Below are 21,329 nucleotides of genomic sequence, written 5' to 3' on the forward strand. Positions count from 1 at the left end.
ATCCTCTTACTCATTTTCACAATGTGTATCTATTAAGTGCCTATTCAATGTCAAACTTCCATATGTGTGGGCAAGACATTTGTTTAAAAAATAACGTGATGATTAATAGTGATACTGAGACCAATAAAGTGCCATAAAAAAACAGGAAGGGATGGGTGTGAAGGGATGCTTTTTTACACACGGTGCTCAGAGAGGTGGTATGATCAGGTGATACATGCAGAGAGATCTATGTGTTTAGCTAAAGGAAGCACGTACACACAGAGAAGAACAGGTCCTGAAATAGTCTATGCTTAATGTGTGAAAAGAGCAGTGAATAGTAAGGAAGCTACTGATGTAGATCAGTTCGGAATGTTACCCAAAGACCAGATTGGGAAAATCATGGCAAAGACTTTAACTATTTTGAGAATCCTGAGAAGCTTCAGACAAAATTTGCTCTAATTTGATGTTTTAAATGAATCATCGTGCTTTGTAGGGTAATCTACAGATTGGCAAGGATACTAGACAGAGACCCATTCAGAGGCTACAGCAGTGGCTTTAGGGAAAGATGGTGGTGGTTTTGTCAAAGGAGTTTTTTTTTAAAGGAGTTTTGTTAAAGGGAAATGACTGAGGATGTTTGGATTATTTTCCTTCTACTTCTCTACTAATTCTTTATTTTCTGTGTAACTGGTTTTTCTTGCTTTTGTGATGATTTAAAGTTAATTCAATCCTCAAATCTTGGACTTTGACCTTCTCTTACTCCCATACTCTCTCTCTTAGAGAATTTATATGTCTCTAAACTACTCTTCTAATAATGTGATTCTAGCCCTTCCACTATGAAACACTTCTATACGCCAGTTGTGACTTTTTCCAAATTTGCATTTAAGATCAGCTAGTCCTTGTAGATGATGCTATGTGAATGACTGGTTCTTCACTCATATTATTTGCTAAAATTAAACTTATCTTTTGTCAAAATTAAACTCCTTGTCAGATTTCTTTGTGTGTGACCATCAAACTCCTAGCCAACCAACCTTAAACTTGTTCTAACACAAAACCCAGCCTGCAATTCTGACCTCCCTTGGTTCCTTCTCTGTACAGTAATTATTTCATTGACTGTTCTTTAGTACTCATGCCGGGACAAATTCTTATATGCTCAGGTGTCTCAGAGTTATGAAAGTCTCTGGCTATCATCAACCTGGAAAGGAGAACAAACCACAGGTACTAAATCAGTGTTTTACAACTGTGATAATTAGATACCTCAGTTCTGTAGAGAAACCTCAGCAGCTACCAAATGAAACAATAAAAGATCAAAAGACCTTGGCTCTAGCCCCCACCTCCGTTTCTCCTTCAGTCCCAGCAGCTCCAGTGTTACTTGTTTTATATGTAATTTCAAAATATTATCAGTCTGCAGAAAAGACTGTGCTACCTTAAACATTTTTTCAAAAAACAGTTAGATAAGATACTTATCCTGTGAGATACTTCCTGCTCTAAAATTCAAATTCTATATACTCTAGCAACACTGTTATAAACATAATATTAAAGAAAGAAATTCTTAAATTAGACTTCTACTTAAATGCATCGTACATCAATTCTGGTTGTAGCAATGTGAAGGGTTTCAATGAATCTAAGGTAAAAACTTAGGAATTATTCTGAGTTTTCTGAAAGGCAACAGGAGGATAAACCTATAAGGATCCAGAGTTTCTGTAATGCAGTTGGAGAATGTTCAGACGTTTGTAGGATCCCAACCTTCTTACCAAACTAAAACACGGTATGGTAATTTGCTTTCTGCAGCCCTTTTGTAGGTCAACACAGAAAATCTACAAATGGTGAGAGTTTCTGGGCTTCTGTGTTCCCTAGCATTTTGAACACTTTGGCTTTTTCTTCATATTTCATGCAACACGGCAAAAGTAAGTAAACACATAGTTTTAATGTTTATTCCAATTACAAGTGAAACTAGTGGCTTTGGTCTTTGTAGTGCAAAAGATGCAACGCAGGGCAGTGAGTTGTGGACAGGTCTGGAGGGGACAGGCTGGTGAGAAGAGCCACGCCTGACAGAGCAGGCCTGCTGTGAACTTAACCCAGGCTCCGGACTTGGAAGCTTATTTTTCTCTTCAAGTCTGGTAACCAACTTCACTTTCATGCAGCTGCTTTATTCCAGACTGCAGCCATTTACTTCCTAGATCATATTATTCTTATCTATACCCAAAAAACTTCAGACTTGATGGTATAGAGTTGGTTTGAGAATTGGAAATGTAGTTAGTTTGAATGAAAATGCGTTATAAATCTCATAAAAGGCACACTGGATTTTAAAGACCTAGTAAAAATATCTCTTTAATACTTTCATACTGATTATATATTGGCATGATAAAAATTTCATTACATCGGTTCAAGTAAAATATGTTAAATTACTTTTATCCATTTCAATGTTTGTATTACAATGTCAAATTTTGTATTCAATTATAGTATTTAAAATTACATACATGGTTCATGTTAAATATCTACCAACAGCACTGGGTCAGATCCTATAAGCACTATGGCATACTGGAAGTACAAACGATCTATTTCAGATAAACTTAAATCAAGATCTGGTTTACCACCTTTTAGCCGCTTAGCACAAATCCCAAATTTCCCATCCATCTTAGCAAATCACTACATCTCTCTGTACCTCAAGTAAAATGGATTTTCTCATCGATAAAACGGAATCATGGAACATAACTTACAAGGTTTCCTACAAACCAAATATTTTCATGAATGCAAAAAACAAAACTTGTCACATTGTTGGCACTGTGTAACAACAAGAACTCCACAACTTACAGTGGAAATACATCATGATAAACCATTCAAATATTGAAAATATTGTTTTGAATATATCCGAATATTGAAATGAAAATATTTGAATTATTGTAAATAAAAATTTAGTAATCCACCTACCATTCTGATAGAGTGCTGTGCACTCGAGACCATCATTTGCTTACTCTGATGACCGCATGACTGACTAGGAGCTGCAGCTCACTGGTACCACCCAGCATCTCAACAGTCACCCATGACCAGCCCAGGGGAAGATCAAAATTCAAGGTATAATTTCTACTGAATGTATATTACTTTTGTACCTCCATAAAATCAAAAAATCGTGAGTCAAACTACCATAAATCAGGGACTCTTCTTTATTAATACATAGTTTTCAACTTGGTTTTTATTAAACTGAAAGCTTAGTTATGCTTATTTCATAGGATAGGGTTCGAATACAAAGAAGTAATACCTAAAATTAATTTATAAGTCATAAAAGCTAGGCAAATATTATCTTTGGCCCTGAAATTTACTAATTCTAGTCAACCCTGATGATCATTACAAAGTTCAATTCATGCCAGAAAAAATAGAGGTTCAGCTTTCACATCCCTTCACCCTAAAGTGTCAGTAGGTTACAGACCATATTCACAGTGAAGTTTCAGTAAAAAGCCAGAAAAGCTGAAGATGGATGCCAATTTCATGCATGCACATGGGTATGAGATTTTATGTCTCAACAATTTAATACTAAGTTTTATGTTGAGAGGGCTTTCTGTAATATATTTTATTTTAGAAATTTTTATACATATTATAAGAAAATTATTTTAGCCATAATAGGTGATACAATTCCTGGGAGGAGGAAGTTATCCCTTATTTTATTTTCAAAATACTATATACATGTGAAGATAAATTAGGAAAAACAGATGTGAAACAATATTTTAATTATTAATTGAGTTGATTAAAACAATGCAAGCATTAATTCACTTATTCCACTATTACTGAGTGCCCACCATGTGCAAGACACTATTCTAGGCACAAGTGACACAATCTGTAGATAAAGTTCTTGCCTACATGGGGCTGTGCAATATCGTAATTATTCAGAGAGCAAGTTAAATGTTGAGCGTATGCATATGTATGTACTTTGAAGATGACGTTGGTATGCAACTTTCTTGAGTTTTTACTAAATCATCACTGAGGTGTAAAATCAAAAATTCAGTCCATTGGCCAAATGCCAATTTTTATATGCTCTTCTATAGTACAGTAGTAAGACTACATGAAACCCAGAAAGAATCTCATGTATTTGATGCCAGGTGGCACAAGAAACAATCCATTTATAGAGTGGATTACAAATAGACTACATAGAAAAGTGCTGTCTCTGCAGGATACCTAGTCTTTCAACCAAGTGTCAAGGATTTATGTGCATAGTTCCCATTAGAATTTACAATTAACAGTGCATGAATGGGGGGGTGCTCTTAACTGGAAAGTGAAGTCCTAAAGAGCCCCAATCTAAAATTGTGATTTTTTAACATATATTTTTCATAAGGTTATTGTAAAATCAAACTTTAGAACTTACTAAATTTTAAGGGGTTGAATAGATTAGGTGATGTGCCATTTTGTTTCGGTGGAAGAGACTGAACGTTAAAGTGCCTGCAGGTATAGTAGAAACACTCCCTATGCTAGTCAATGGATCAACCCAGCTTTTGTCTGCTGATAAATATTTTGAGTGTAAAAGTCAATGTATGTTAAGGTGTTTTATATAATGCTGAGCAGTATGTACATCTGTACTGCATTCAAGGTATACTTGAGCTAGTGAATGCCTGATTGAGAAGGAATTTTTACTTTTATATGATTGAGTAACTGCTTTTAATTAACTGATTATATCTACTATGAAAGAAATTCAAGAGACCTGTGGATCCCTTAGTAGTAACGTGTTAGAAAAGATTTGGAGCTTACAAAGACTCACAGTTTTCTACAAGTAGAACACAATAATATTAATCATGGAAATGCATCCACAATCCCATAGGGCCTAAAGAAGTGCTACTCAGCAATAAAGAATGATAAATTAGAAACAGTTATAGCTGAACAGATGCACAATGAGGCCATACTCTTAAATGAAATAAATTGCACACTCATAGATAAATATCGAATTGTTTCTCTGGTGTGAGAAACTGAAAGTGTAAATGAGGACCAAAATGTTCAATAGAAAATGTAAAGTAGGAAGAAAAGGTTCAAAGAGGAAGAAGTAGGGAAGGAGTGTGGGGAAAAGGAAAGAAGAGAAAGAAAAAATAATGAGAAAAGAAGGAAAAGAAGGAAACAAAGCTTTTGTAAATAGAGAGGGGTGGAGGGGTGGAAGAGGGGAAAAGGGGAGTGGGAAAAAACAAGAACCAAAATATAACATGTACAGGTACAAATTCCCAATGATGAACGTATACATATACGTAAGATGTACCAAAAAATTTAATGGAAAGAAAAAAGCAAAACAAAACATAATAGGTGATACAATTCCTGGGAGGAGGAAGTTATCCCTTATTTTATTTTCAAAATACTATATACATGTGAAGATAAATTAGGAAAAACAGATGTGAAACAATATTTTAATTATTAATTGAGTTGATTAAAACAATGCAAGCATTAATTCACTTATTCCACTATTACTGAGTGCCCACCATGTGCAAGACACTATTCTAGGCACAAGTGACACAATCTGTAGATAAAGTTCTTGCCTACATGGGGCTGTGCAATATCGTAATTATTCAGAGAGCAAGTTAAATGTTGAGCGTATGCATATGTATGTACTTTGAAGATGACGTTGGTATGCAACTTTCTTGAGTTTTTACTAAATCATCACTGAGGTGTAAAATCAAAAATTCAGTCCATTGGCCAAATGCCAATTTTTATATGCTCTTCTATAGTACAGTAGTAAGACTACATGAAACCCAGAAAGAATCTCATGTATTTGATGCCAGGTGGCACAAGAAACAATCCATTTATAGAGTGGATTACAAATAGACTACATAGAAAAGTGCTGTCTCTGCAGGATACCTAGTCTTTCAACCAAGTGTCAAGGATTTATGTGCATAGTTCCCATTAGAATTTACAATTAACAGTGCATGAATGGGGGGGTGCTCTTAACTGGAAAGTGAAGTCCTAAAGAGCCCCAATCTAAAATTGTGATTTTTTAACATATATTTTTCATAAGGTTATTGTAAAATCAAACTTTAGAACTTACTAAATTTTAAGGGGTTGAATAGATTAGGTGATGTGCCATTTTGTTTCGGTGGAAGAGACTGAACGTTAAAGTGCCTGCAGGTATAGTAGAAACACTCCCTATGCTAGTCAATGGATCAACCCAGCTTTTGTCTGCTGATAAATATTTTGAGTGTAAAAGTCAATGTATGTTAAGGTGTTTTATATAATGCTGAGCAGTATGTACATCTGTACTGCATTCAAGGTATACTTGAGCTAGTGAATGCCTGATTGAGAAGGAATTTTTACTTTTATATGATTGAGTAACTGCTTTTAATTAACTGATTATATCTACTATGAAAGAAATTCAAGAGACCTGTGGATCCCTTAGTAGTAACGTGTTAGAAAAGATTTGGAGCTTACAAAGACTCACAGTTTTCTACAAGTAGAACACAATAATATTAATCATGGAAATGCATCCACAATCCCATAGGGCCTAAAGAAGTGCTACTCAGCAATAAAGAATGATAAATTAGAAACAGTTATAGCTGAACAGATGCACAATGAGGCCATACTCTTAAATGAAATAAATTGCACACTCATAGATAAATATCGAATTGTTTCTCTGGTGTGAGAAACTGAAAGTGTAAATGAGGACCAAAATGTTCAATAGAAAATGTAAAGTAGGAAGAAAAGGTTCAAAGAGGAAGAAGTAGGGAAGGAGTGTGGGGAAAAGGAAAGAAGAGAAAGAAAAAATAATGAGAAAAGAAGGAAAAGAAGGAAACAAAGCTTTTGTAAATAGAGAGGGGTGGAGGGGTGGAAGAGGGGAAAAGGGGAGTGGGAAAAAACAAGAACCAATATATAACATGTACAGGTACAAATTCCCAATGATGAACGTATACATATACGTAAGATGTACCAAAAAATTTAATGGAAAGAAAAAAGCAAAACAAAACAGAAATTTCCCCAATCACAATGCTTACCAGAGGAAATTGTTTACCTGTTTTTCCCCTTGTCCCTGCCCTCCTTTCATCCCCTCCTCCCCTCCCCATTTACAAACACTTTATTGCCATTTTTGCATTCCTATTTTTGTCTTTTCCCTTATTTCCTTTCCCCTACCCTTCCCACTTTCCCTACACCTTTAGCCCCTTTCTTCCTATTTAACATTGTCAATTATATTATTAGGATCTTATGTACAATTATAATTTTTCACACCAGAGAGACTACTTGGTATTTACACATGTGTGACTTATTTATTTCACTTAGGAGTATATCCTCAATATGTACCCATTTTCCTATGAATGAATCTAATTTCTCATTCTTTATGGCTGAGTAGTATTCCATTTTATAGAAAAATCACATCTTTATCCAGTCTCCAACTGATGGGCAAATGGGCTGTTTCCAAGTTTTAGCTATTACGAACTGAGCCACTATAAACTTAGGTGTGCACATATGACTGTGATATGATTCTTTTAATTCTTTTGGAAAGATGCCCAGCAGAGGGATGGCTGGGTCAAATGGAACCTCTAATCCCAGCTCTTTGAGGTATCTCCATACTGATTTCCATAGTGGTTGCACCAGTCTGCACTCCTACCTACAATGGAGAAGGGTTCCTTTCTCCCCACAACCCCACCAACATTTGTTATTCGTTGATTTCTTGATAGCAGCCATTCTTTGTGGGGTGCGGTGGAATCTTAGTGTGGGATCTTATCTTATTAAGACGCTTCTGCACTACAAAAGAAACCATCAACAGAACTAGACAACCTACAATGTGGGAAAAAATTTTTACCAGCTGCTCCTCAGACAAAGGACTATTATCTAGAATATATAAAGAACTCCAAACTATCACCCCCCCAATATCAAGACTCAATTCAAAAATGGACATCTGAAATGAACAGACATTTCTCAAAGAAGTAAAAGCAGCAAGTAAATATATGAAAAAATGTTCCACATCACTGGTCATTCGAGAGATGTATGTCTAATATTGATCTGTACTCCAACTTTCCTTGATTGTTTGTTCTAACAACAAGAAAGTAGTTCTGAAAACATTAGAATAATAGCTCTATTCTATAGTCTTCATTGGGATTAAATGTTAGGAAAATCATAGGCAAAAAATGCTTTAAATATCAGAACTCTAAGCATATGACCATTCCTACTTCCACCTCCTAAACCTGTTCATCTTGCCACTCCTGCAGTACAGAGACATCCACAAAGCGACTAACACCTAGGAATACAGATAGTACAGTTTATGAATGCAAGACATTTAATATTTTGAATCTCTATAAATAAGAGACATTTTTCATAATGCATGCAGCAGTATTCCTTATACCCCATAGAAATGATTAATGACCCATTAACTATAGCTATGCCAGAAAACAGCTACTATAAATCATAAGCAAACTGTCAATAAAGGATTCTGTGGTTCTAGCTCAAATAAAGGGAAAAGGCAATCCCAACCAAATTCTATGCAGTGAAAAAATAAATCCCAGCCCTAGTTGTTATAACATTTAAAAATGAGTCGCTTCTTTGTGTTTGAATTGTTGGAAATGTGTCCTATGCATCCTTGCTCAGAGATTATGAACTTTACCATGAGCTCTGGCCTTAGTTCAAGCCAGGAAAACTTAAAGAGTGATTTGGCTGGTAGATTTTTATTGTACTCAGTTAAGAAGATGAATCAGCACTATTTTATAGACGAACTTCTTACATTAAGCTCTCATTTATGCCAGGTAAAGAAGGAAAAAGAATCTTTTAAAAAGAAGGCAGAAATTGCAAGAGAGAATTATTCTGATTATCATTTAAGAATATTATCATCTTTCAAAAGTCTTTTTTCCAACAGGCTAAATGGTAAGTTTCCATTTCAATACTTCTTTTGTCCTATAGATAATTATGAATAATCTACATCTATGGGCAAAATCAGAGCAGAAAGTATTATTAGCAAAACATTTTACAAAAATTAAATTTAGAAGAGTTTAAGCGAAGAACAGTTTGTGAATTGGGCAATAGTAGCAACCAGAACAGGTTCAGAGAGCTCCACCCAACAATTTAGGTTGGTAGTTTTTATAGCGAGAAAAAAGGAACTGTTTGGCAGAAATAGTTTGACTGGTTAAACCTCGATCTGCTCCCGTATTTGGCTATTTAAGGATGGCCTGATGAGGCATTTGCCAGACATAGGTGTGGGCTGGTCAGCTGGCAGCCTGTGATTGACCAAAGCTCAGCTGCAGTCTTTAAGACTTAGTAACTTGTTACAAGAAGATATTTATGGGTTAGGTTTGCTTATACACAGTACCAAGTCAGATTACATGCTATGTTACAGAAGCAGCTTTAGGTCAATTTGAACAGTTATTCATCGTTAAATGTTTTTATATCATTGAGCTTGTTACATTAATATATATATTAGTATATATTGGATTTTTAGTTGTTTTATAGATGACACTAGCATCTTGTCATTAAAAAATTAATAATGATAAGTCCAAAGTCAGATAAAGGCCAATGTTGTTCTGTCATGTATTTGAACACTAAGTTAGGAACTCAAATCATAAATATCTGCTCGGCTCATAATCTACATGAGACATCAACTTATTTAAAATGCCTTAAAACTATGAAGTAGCAAGGCAAATAAGAAATCATGTAAATGCTAATTTAATAAAGCTGAAAAGCAGACAAAACTCCCCTAAATCCAAAGTAAATCCTTGGCCAAGAAAATTTTTTGCCCACACTACAAATAATTATCCCAACATTTTTTAATTTTAAAAAATGCAGAGTCTGTGTAGAATCTGTATCAGTGTCGTTTTTCCTTCTCTTATATCCTCCCCAGTGCTCCCCGTACAATTAACCTTTTTTGTAGTAAGATCATAATCACCCATTCAACAAGATTGTGCTAAGCATTTTCTATGTGCCAGGTTTTGCTTTGGCACTAGGGGAAAAACCGTGACAAAATAATAGGACTCGAATTCTTGTGGAGACTAGTCCATTTGTTGGATAAATGAAATAATGCTACCCAGATGACTTAGTTTTCATAAAGTTCTTCTTAATGCCAAATTAAGCAGCAGAGGAGAAGACATTTCCATTTCAACCAAATGCTAGCCAGGTTTAAGTCGTAACCATATTTATGAGAGGTATAAATGTTGGTTTTATCTTTGCTTCTAATTTATAAAGTTATAACACTGTAAAGGGAAAATTATAAAATTTAGAAAATTAAGAGAAGTGAAGGTAGAAGAACTATTAAGAAAATCAGAATTCAGCTCTGAACCATCAAAGTGAGAGGCTCTTCAATTAGAGTCTAAGGTAACAGTCTTTACTTTCAGCTATGTTTTAATTGTACTCATTTGTCAAAAAGCTGAACACCACAAGATCTTAAATAACCATAATCTGTTCATATTGTCATATAACTGGTACTTATAATAATGTACTTAATACACTGTAAGATTTAGATGAGTTCTGAGTAATCAATGGGTAAACACCTTATACTTCTAGAACTCTTAAAATACACTGAACTTTTATATTTTGAAAATGTGTAATCTATGTAAGATAAGCATGGCTCTCCATTAAGCTGAATATTAAATTGATTTCTCAATCCTTAATCATTTTACCAAACCTAGTTTTTCCCTCCCCCTACCTATTAATACACAAATGCATACACATACTCACACCACATCACACTCGCATAAAGGTCATCTTGTTTTTCCTGGCTTAGACTAACTGCATTTTAAAAATGGGGAAAACGGTAAATGAACAATTTAGGATATTTTTACAGACCAAGTGTGGGGGACCGCCCTATTCATTATCTCCAAAGCAGGCTGTAAAGGAGTTAACCCTGTAATTGGCATATTTTAAGAAGTGAGTCCAACCAAAGCTTATGTGACTCACAGGGGCGCTGTGATTGGCACACAGGCCTATATCAGTCCCTCCGGCCCCCACTAATGGCCATGGAAAAAACCAGAGAAATGGTCTGTGAAGCTGTGGGGCTTAATATGAGATAACACACAGCCGAGGTCAGAGTGACTCACATCCAAATTCTGTTCTCCAAATTAAAACCTTCTTAATTAGGAAGACAAGGTTATTTGTTAACCACAAACTATAGTTTGTTTGTGCTGTTCCTAATTCAACAATGCTTTGTCTCTTCTTTTACAAGCCTTGTGTGCATAAACAGCCTTTGTGGTCATCGAATTATGATGTCACCAATAAATATCAATGGCTTTGGCTGGCCAGGGCCTTTGCTCGCTCAGCACTGGTCATCCTGGCTCCCTGCGTTTCTCCTTTTAACCCTGTCCTTGAGTCTTCCTTCTTGCCACGCACCATAGCACTGAGCAGAAAATCAGGATCCGCTGGGGGGCGGTCCTCCAATAACCAAGGGCTTTTTACTATACTCTAAAGTTTTACCAGGTATTAGTAGGAAACTTGTAGGCGCTCTCCTCATTCACAATATCACATTCATATAATGGGTAGTAGAAGAAGAGTTTTTAAAACTTCCAGAAGAAGGAATGCTTTATTTATTGAAATGTCATTTTGTTCGTAAAATAACAAGATAATTCATTAAAATTGTTATCAGCAAGACAGCACTACCATTAACAGCAAAACAGTTTCTTAGCCTAATCTTATAAGCTGTTACGACATTGTCCTTCCCTTGTTCTTTTAGTGTCTCACAGTCCCACTTGCTGTCTGAATCTGCCTTCTGAAACCTTGCTCATCTGCTCATCACCAAATCCAGCGATATCTTCTCGACCTTCTTGCTTCACAGTTCGCACTGATGACCACTCCTCCTTGAAATTTTCTTCCTTAGAACTTGTGACATAAGGGTGCCCCCTCCATTTCAGCATCTCTGGTTCTTTCATAATCTCTCCTGCTTTGTAAACGTAAGCGGCTCATAGGGTGTCGCTGTTGCTGTTGTATGTGCTGATGGAGTGGAATGGCACTTTTTTTAAAACTTCGATCTTCTTTTCTCTCAACAATCTTTTAGTAATAACATCTGTCACTGCCCCTGGGTCCACCATTATCCATAGGTACTTTCTTAATTGGTTCTTTTCTTTATATGAGGAAGCTACCTCATATAATATCTCAACATCTGAAAATCCTACCAGTATTTTATACTCAGTAATCTAAAATTTACTCATTGTTTTGCTTGCCAAATAACCTCCTTCGAAAATCTTTGCTATCTCCAGTTAATGGTGTCTTCTGTCTCCTACTTATCCAACTTGAAGTCAATTCTTAATATTTAATCTCGTTTGCTTCCCTTCCCTTTCTAACCACTTGATAAGAAATGTGGCTCCTTATACCTTTTTTTTTTTTTTTTTTTTTTTTTTTTGGTTTCATTTCATCCCCTCTACTTCTACCAGTGAAAAATTTTCCCACATAGATGGAACTGAGTGTAAACTAGTCTCACCCTTTGATTTTTCGTTTCTTGTGAGATCTAGTATTGCACCTCCCATAGTATAAGGGTTCAACAAATATTTAGAAAATTAATTAAATAAGGCAATGAGTTTTTAAATTTTCAGCAAGAAGGAAACTGCATAAAAGTCACAGCAAAGAAAACACTGAGTTTTCAAAAGCCTAGAACTTAAATTGAGAAGGAAGATCTTAGAGATGCTAAATTTAAAATTAAAAGTTAATTATATTAACATTTTAAAACCTATTTTGTGCAGAGAGAGAGAAAAAAATCTGACAAATGGACATTTTAGCATTTTGAAAAAGAACATGCCAGATTTTAAATTTTTAAAAACTTATTAAAATTCTGTTGAAATCCCACTGTTTAGGATGTTCACAATTATCATTAATCCCTGATCCCAAGGTATGATTTTTAAATCCAGTGGTAATTAGTTCTTTAAATTCATTATATTTTTTCACCAGTATGATACCCAGAAATTTTCTTACTTTTGTGTCATTTAAAAACAGATGCTTTTTGCAGCAAGTAAAATGTGGAAAACATTATCAAATGTATACGTATAATCTCCTTTCCTATGGTTACTTACCCCAGATTAGTGATTTTCTTTGAACAAGCTATAAGAAAAGGTTTCCATGTAAAAGTGGTCAACTGGAGTCTTTTCTACCAAAATAGCTTCCAAACACTTATGAAAGTCTCTCTTCTATAGCTTTAGATATAAGTAAGTGTTGAGGCCTCCAAAGAGACATGTCTTTAAAGCTTTAAAACAAGCTTTTGATAGGAGAAAATGCATTTTAAATGAATAATTAAAGTGCTGGTAAACCTAACACACAGGAGGCCGAGGTAGGAGGATCACTGTGAGTTTGAGGCCAGCCTATACTACAAACAAAAGAAAAGAAAAACAAACAAAAAAAGGTGGCTGATTTAAAAAATAATATGTATTTATTACAAAAATAAGCAAATTACATCAGTCTTCCTAATAGACTCATCAAAAGAGTAAATGTAATATGCCAAGATCTTAAAAATCCTTCAAACCCAAGTATTAGGACAAAAAGGACTTCATTATATTTGTTTTGTTGCTTTATTTGAAACCTGATAATCAATTTTTCTGTGTTTGGTGATATAAAGACTCAAAAAGGAAATTAACTATGGTATGAACCCTATGATGTAAACAATTTGAAACTGCAGGTTTAAATTTGAGAAGTGGCAGATAATATGAAACTTTTGTCAGCTATTCAATATAGTTTTTTAAATCCCTGTTGAAGGAAGATGCAGATTCCAACGTTTTTCTCCAGTACAGTTAATGATGTAAATGCAAAAAAACTCATTAATTTTGTGAGCCCCCTCATGAGGTATGAAAATGACATTCTCATCTAACAGCTGGAAAGGCTGAAGAACTAGTGTGTATAACTATGCTCGACTGCAAAGGGAAAAACACCTAGAAAGTACTCTAAGATGTGGGTATGAATGTTTCATACATAAACCTTCTCTTCTTTTTAAGGAATCAATATCTACTTCTTAAAGCATAAGGCTGGTTAAACCCTTGGATCTTAGCCCTATACCTTTTGGCAGAGCAAATTATTGCTTCATGGCCCAGCAGTGCAGTCACCCTTTTAATTTACTTTTAAATGGCTTTTTTCTTAACCCATACAATCTAACATCTGGCTAATAATGTATCTTCAGCAAACTTATTTTTGTCTCTCATTCTGTAGATTGTTTTTAAGTGTAGAAATTCAGTACATAATAGATCTTTGTAAAATACATTGGAACACTCATTGGGAATTTTTAAAAAAAGAACAAATTGATTTGTAGTTCCATAAAAATGAATTTGCCATTTCACAAAGAAGTTGAAAACTTTATACAGTTTGGAGTTTTTCTAAGTTCATTTGTTTTACAAAAAGGGAATTGTTTTATTTGGATGAAAGTGTCCTCAAGTTACTTCAAGTATATTGCTGCCTGATTGATTTTTTTTTTTTTTTAGGTTAAAAGAATGCAAAGTTAAGTCCCTATGTATATTCCTTTTTCTCTCGTCCCCCTCCTTCTATTTTAACAAATTATCCATTCTTAATGGGCAAAGAAAATCCAATATCAAAGGAGGGAAATTTAACATTAGTTCAGTATTACTAACGTTGGGCTTTGTGTAAGGACTGTGACATCAGGACACAAGCATTCATTGTGGAGCTTTAACAGAGAAAGCTCTACCTTGGTGTCTCCAATAGAAATACAATATGTAAATTAACCTATATTATCTGTATGCTGATTGGCTTGAGTTCCCCTGAATGTCACAATCTCACCACCCAGCAATGAGGTATTTTACTGCTGTCTCAAGCTCAAATCATTACTGTAAAAAGGTTTTTCTTTATTCTGTTTCATTAATAGATTATTATGAAGCAATAAGATTGCAGGAAAAGAAGCGCTTTACATAGGAAATTAATGAAAGCATGTCTGCTCGCTTTGGGGTGTGGGGAGCTGGTGGTGTTTGTTGAAAATCTTGTACCACCTTCACAGACAAAACTCTTCGGAGATGGTAAAATGAGAAAATATATAATTCCAAAGACATCTCTAAGCATCCAGGTGTTAGGCTATGTGGTGTTTGTGATATCATCTTATCTTTTGGACTGGTGTAACTTTTGTGTATCTGCTCGTTGCTGGTATTTTCCCCCATCTGTAATAACAAAGCTTGGGGGAAAGGAAACTCGCACACAACTGCTTTGACATCACCAGCCTATGGGTCAGCCGAACTCAGAAGAAGGGAACAAGAGCTGTTGCTTGCTGGGGTGGAATGCGAGGAATGGCCACTTAGATTTTTTGTACCCGTCTATTTAGTCCTATCCGTTAGGGCAGAATGAATGTAAAACACGTTTGAAGTTGTCCTCTGAACTCACCCCCCACACACACGCACTGAAACGCAGATTTGCGTGCATTCGACAACAGATGGTGACCAACAAAGGCAGGGCTGCCCTAGCCTGCTTTCCTTCTTTCCCATTGACAAGATTTCTTACCGTTTTTTGGTTTTTGGGTTTTTTTTTTTTTTTTTTGGTCTTTTCTTTTCTCTCCCCCTCCCCCAACTAACCTGCAAATTCAAAGGTAGGGAAATCATTAAGGAAGAATTCTGAACGAAGCTTCCCATACTTCGGACTATCCTAAAAGAGAAAGGAAGCCCATGTTCCAGGAAGATGAGGGTTCCGGGAAGCCGGGGAGGGGCGGGCGATCGGGTTCGGCGGCTTCTCCGGGTGCTGCCCTAGGGAAGAGGATGGGCCTGGGGCCGTGAACGAGGCTTTCTGAGCCCCCGTTCCAAAAGCGGGGAGGGAAAAGTTCAGAAGCAGCCACAAGGGACGAAAGCCTAATCCGGCCGGGGCATCCAGACGGGCCAGCCAGCGCCGGTGCCGGGAAGGGGCTCCTGCTGGCACCAAGGAGGCTGAAGCAGCCCCTGCCGCCGCCCTGGGAGACTGTGCCGCTGCGACAGGGGAGGACGCGGCTGGGGCTCAAGGAGCCGCCAGCGCGCAGGCGCCGCCGAGCCCTGCCTGGATGCTCAGTCAAGGCACTAAGGGAAAAAAAATCAGCAATTTATAGAAAGAAGAAGCTATAGTCTGTCGGGATATCCAACACCAACAGGTAGGAGACTATACTCTCGGTTAAGTTTGGGGGAGGGGGCTTGCGCAGTGTGGATGAAACTGCAGCTTCGCCCGGAGAGAGCCCTCCTTGAAGTGGTGAGGGTTTTTTTTTTGTTTTTGTTTTTTGTTTTTACAATAAACTGCATAATGGAAGTACATTCAGACAATGCATCTTCAGTAAGGCTTATGGAGAGCTCCGTTTCTGGAAACCCTTGCAAGACTGAGGAATCTGAGACTGCGAGTCGTCGGGAACCCTTCCCTTGCAGCACAGAAGCAATCTCTCTCCCCATCTTCGCGTATGTAATGCATGTCTCTCTCCCCCTCCCCCTCCCCTCACCCCCATTATAAATCCAAGGGTGGCGGATTTCGGGTTTCGTAATGTTGTTGCATGACGGTGGGTATTTACCCGGGGATGTACCGGTGGGCAAATTAAAATCATCGAACGCAGTTTTGCCTGGGCTTCCATCTGCATATTCCCGGCAAGTGAGAAGTGGCAGAGGAACCCCGCTTGGTGGTAATAACGGAGGAAGCCGGTTCCCCTGGTGTGGCTCCTGGGCATCTAGGAGACAATGTGCATTTCGTTTTAAAATGAAGCCACTTGTGATTTGCAACAAAGATTAGCAGTGTATAAATGGGAAAAGCTTAATTGCCCAAGAAATACAGGTTGCTGTTATATTCATTTGCATCCAGGCAGCCACAGCTTACAAATGGAAGTGCATTATTCCTCTGGGTGTGTTTCCCTGACCAATATTTACATTAACCACTTCTAATAATCATGTGGGCTTAAAAGAGGCAAGATTTGCCAAAAGTGGGGGATGGGGTTGGGAGGGAAAGACAAAAGATTAAATCACGTCAAATCTTGGGACAAGTTCCTATTAATTTCGAAGTCTAATGTTGAGATTATGTTTTAAGATGAATCAACAAATACTCTTATGCAGCATGAACAGCGGCCCTTGAGTTAAAAGACATGTATTTTGCAGGGGTCCCTTGGAGCCATATGGACAGAGAAGCTGCCTATAAAACACTGACAGTACTAACAGACCTCACATAAATGTAGGTAGCCTCCTCTGTCTCCTGTCAGCAATCGGGTAGATTCCTTTGCAATACTAGTGATTAATTCTTGGGCTGGCATAGCTTACAACTGTGGAACATTTTATTCATTCTGTTCTAAAGGTACCCAATCAAGTGTATGTTCTCTAGAAAGGGGACATTTTTTAATTCTTCTAGCTGAGAAGACTAGCCAATTCTCTGAATTATCAGGCAAAGATACTTACTAAGGCAAGTAATAGTATTCAAAATTAAAACTTTATTTGTTTCTCCATAAATGAGCAGCTTTATGTTAGCACTGACATCATTGCTTGTTAACTTAAGAACTGATAGCTCATTTTTTTTCCAGATATTTGGATGGCAAATCAAATGGAAGAAAAGAGGAAGCATGACTGCAGATCGGATCAGTTCTCTTTGTGGATTACATTTTCAGTAAAATGTATGGATCTATCTTTTCCTTGTTCTTATATCTAGATCATGAGACTTGACTGAGGCTGTACCCTTATCCTCCATCCATCTATGGCGAACTATAGCCATGCAGCTGACAACATTTTGCAAAATCTCTCGCCTCTAACAGCCTTTCTGAAACTGACTTCCTTGGGTTTCATAATAGGAGTCAGCGTGGTGGGCAACCTTCTGATCTCCATTTTGCTAGTGAAAGATAAAACCTTGCATAGAGCACCTTACTACTTCCTGCTGGATCTTTGCTGCTCAGATATCCTCAGATCTGCAATTTGTTTTCCATTTGTATTCAACTCTGTCAAAAATGGCTCTACATGGACTTATGGGACTCTGACTTGCAAAGTGATTGCCTTTCTGGGGGTTTTGTCCTGTTTCCACACTGCTTTCATGCTCTTCTGCATCAGTGTCACAAGATACTTAGCTATCGCCCATCACCGCTTCTATACAAAAAGACTGACCTTTTGGACGTGTCTGGCTGTGATCTGCATGGTGTGGACTCTGTCTGTGGCCATGGCTTTCCCCCCGGTTTTAGATGTGGGCACTTACTCGTTCATTAGGGAAGAAGATCAGTGCACCTTCCAACACCGCTCCTTCAGGGCTAACGATTCCTTAGGATTTATGCTGCTCCTTGCCCTCATCCTCCTAGCCACACAGCTTGTCTACCTCAAGCTGATATTTTTTGTCCATGATCGAAGGAAAATGAAGCCAGTCCAGTTTGTAGCAGCAGTCAGCCAGAACTGGACTTTCCATGGTCCTGGAGCCAGTGGCCAGGCAGCTGCCAATTGGCTAGCAGGATTTGGAAGGGGTCCCACACCACCCACCTTACTGGGCATCAGGCAAAATGCAAACACCACAGGCAGAAGAAGGCTGCTGGTCTTAGACGAGTTCAAAATGGAGAAAAGAATCAGCAGAATGTTCTATATAATGACTTTTCTCTTCCTAACCTTGTGGGGCCCCTACCTGGTGGCCTGTTATTGGAGAGTTTTTGCAAGAGGGCCTGTAGTACCAGGGGGATTTCTAACAGCCGCTGTCTGGATGAGTTTTGCCCAAGCAGGAATCAATCCTTTTGTCTGCATTTTCTCCAACAGGGAGCTGAGGCGCTGTTTCAGCACAACCCTTCTTTACTGCAGAAAATCCAGGTTACCAAGGGAACCTTACTGTGTTATATGAGGGAGCATCTGTAAATCTTTAGCCTTGTGAAACACTAACCTTCTCTGCTAAGCAATTGTGGCCTGTAGCCATATTTTGAGAAGAAATTCAAGAATGGGATCAGCAGTTGTAAGGATTTGGGCAACATTCTGCAGTCTTTGCAATAGTTCACCTATAATCCTATTTTAAATCTCAGAGTGATCCTGCTGACTGCCGGCGAAGGTTTGTAATTAAGAAAGGACTGAACCACTGCCCTAAGTTTCTTTCTGTGGTTGAAAACTAGATAATGAAAGTAGCAGGTGCTAAGTATCAGTGCTAAATGCTGTGTATATCACTACTTATGAAAAAACATCAGAGAAACCAATTAGCATTGGACATCTTAATAAATTAAGTTGACATGAGGTAAATGTGTTGATAAAAACTAATTTTAGAAGTTTGAAGACTTTAAAACATTTCATACTATTTTTCTTTTGCAAAGACTAAACTATTTGGGGACTTAAAGTACTGTAATCCACTAAGGACGTGCCATGAATTATTGGAATATCACTTTAAAAATCGCCTTGTAAGTTTGGGGGAGCATTCCAAAGCAGTATATTGGTTCCAATTAGAGTTTACTTTTTTGTATTAATACATTGCTATTTCTAAATACCACTTTTCCTTAATTACCAGTGAAATTGCTAGCATTGGACTGTATTCTGTGGTTTTTGTTGATTTAGTATAAAGATTTTCCAATTCACTTATATTTTACAAATGCTAGATACTGGTCTGGGAGGCAACATTAATGGTACCAGCTGGTCACAACTGAGCAGTTCTAATAATGCAGAATAAACACATGTTGCCTTAAAGGGTTATCTAGTATCCTTCATCTTATTTAGCATTGGAGCAAATAGTCAAGGGACATCAAATCAGTCATGGTCATTCATCTGAAAGTGCATGGAAGATCATTTGGTACTCTTTTTCCTTTTTCCTCACATGGTTCGAAAAGTAAGGTGCACATCACTGGAACAAGGAGATTTTCTTCTGAGGTGTGCTACCCATTCTAGAGTGTTCTGAGAAGTTGGCAGTTGAAGTATGTTTATATTTTAAGTCAGCTGTCAAAAGGAGACCACAGCCTTAGTATGACATCCTGCACAATTTGTGAAGCATTTATTCTATGGAAGGCACAGTCTTGTTTATATTTTCTGCACATTCAGTGTATTGGTAGTTTAAATTATTTGAGTTTTAACTTGTGAAAGCTTATACTATGATTTCAGGTATTTTAGAAATACATTAGATTCTGTGAGTCTCATTCTTTAAGATACAGATGTGTGAACTTCAATATAAAGTTGCATTTGCCAAAATTTATTCGTGTAGCCTGTTAATTTTCTTAAAATAAATTTTACATTTTTGGCATATAACAATCACTTTTTTTTAAATCTGGGAGGCAAGCACAAATTAGGGAAACTTGCTTTATTGTAATTTTGGTTTTGATTTTTTTATTTTTGTACTTACTATCTTTTGGAATTGGAAACATATTAATGATAATGAGCTGATAAACTGGCATAATATTAACTAAAAAAGCATTACTGGTAGCTTTTCATAATCATCCCTCTATTCTTACATGCAAGTAGCATTTTAAAATGTATACTTGCTTAATAGGTTGGTTCAGAATTTTAAAATAATTAATTTGTGGATAGCAGAAAGTTGCTGTTCTAAATATATATCTCATAAGATGAATGTTTTACCATAATATGGAAAAGAGAGAGCAAGTTAGTTTTGGTTTGATTTTCATAGTTTTATTTATGGGGCTTTTGTATTTGAAACACAAGTTTAGGAATCTAGTTTAACAGAATTTCTCATTGATACATTACTTCTATAAACAGAGTATCAATTTAAATAAGATAACTGAAATGTTTCAGTGACATTTGAAATTGCTCAGTTTTGCTCATATAAGGACGGCTCAAGCCATGAAGTATTGAGCATTCTGGGCTCAGTTTTACTCCACCAAAGTTGACTGGATCTGAGACAAAGTTAAATGCACAGCAATGAGTTTGATCTAGCAATAAAGGCTCTAGTTTCTATTAAAACCGTTATCTGGAACACAATACAGAAGATGTTATTAAGAGATGTTCTGATAACATTATGTTTCCAACAAAAAGATTTAGAGGAAAGTTATAATTACAATCATTATCATTGTGGAGAATTTTTCTTAGAGGTTCAAGTATCACCAGCAATCAATAAAAAATTCAGCAATAACTTGAAACAAGAGAGACAGGTTTTACCAATACTCAGTTCTATTTTATAGAAAAGAAAACTGAAGTGTGGATTAACAGTAGGAGCCCAAGGAATCAGAGCAAGAGCCAAGTGAGGCTGCATGTCTCTAGATAGCTATGTGGAGTAACAGATTCAGATTCATTTTGGGTTAAGGGACTAGCCCCAGCGACCACTGATACAGCTGAACTGTAGCAACTGTCATGTAAGCCTGCTCTTGATTAACTTGGCACTTGCAGGTCAAGGGGGAAGCAGTAGATGAGATACATCCCTAGTTAATCAATGCTATTTATAAGTCAACGAATAATCGTGGTAATCATACAATATAAAAGCCTAGGTTAGTGTCTTTATGACCAAACCACATTCTATTTTTGATATCCATTCCAATATTCAATATTTAAAACAGTTGGTAACTAATTGAACTTGAAAATGTTACTGCTCTTAAACACATTTCCACTGAGGAATCCAACCTCCTCTGAAAAAGA

The 21,329-nt window shown here is 36.8% G+C and overlaps 1 protein-coding gene across 7 annotated transcripts; it reads left to right on the plus strand.

The window, feature by feature from the left end:
• The first annotated feature begins 1,602 nt into the window (after positions 1 to 1,602).
• Gpr85 (G protein-coupled receptor 85) lies at positions 1,603 to 19,880 on the plus strand. Of its 7 annotated transcripts, XM_033758233.1 has the most exons (6): positions 1,603 to 1,883; positions 2,919 to 3,051; positions 8,673 to 8,790; positions 16,091 to 16,232; positions 16,917 to 16,989; positions 17,333 to 19,880. In XM_033758233.1, the coding sequence occupies exon 6, from the start codon at positions 17,503 to 17,505 to the stop codon at positions 18,613 to 18,615; it is 1,113 nt and encodes a 370-aa protein (XP_033614124.1). In that variant the 5' UTR covers positions 1,603 to 1,883; positions 2,919 to 3,051; positions 8,673 to 8,790; positions 16,091 to 16,232; positions 16,917 to 16,989; positions 17,333 to 17,502; the 3' UTR covers positions 18,616 to 19,880. The 7 variants fall into 7 exon arrangements, with proteins under 7 accessions (XP_033614124.1, XP_010601970.1, XP_010601966.1 ...); XM_010603668.2 differs by lacking the exons at positions 1,603 to 1,883; positions 2,919 to 3,051; positions 8,673 to 8,790 and adding an exon at positions 14,616 to 14,630 and having other exon boundaries at positions 16,115 to 16,232; XM_010603664.2 differs by lacking the exons at positions 1,603 to 1,883; positions 2,919 to 3,051; positions 8,673 to 8,790 and adding an exon at positions 15,778 to 15,937.
• The last annotated feature ends 1,449 nt before the right edge of the window (positions 19,881 to 21,329 follow it).

The sequence above is a fragment of the Fukomys damarensis genome, unplaced genomic scaffold, assembly GCF_012274545.1.
Source record: "Fukomys damarensis isolate Sample0158 unplaced genomic scaffold, DMR_v1.0_HiC HiC_scaffold_4, whole genome shotgun sequence".
Taxonomy (NCBI): Eukaryota; Metazoa; Chordata; class Mammalia; order Rodentia; family Bathyergidae; genus Fukomys; species Fukomys damarensis.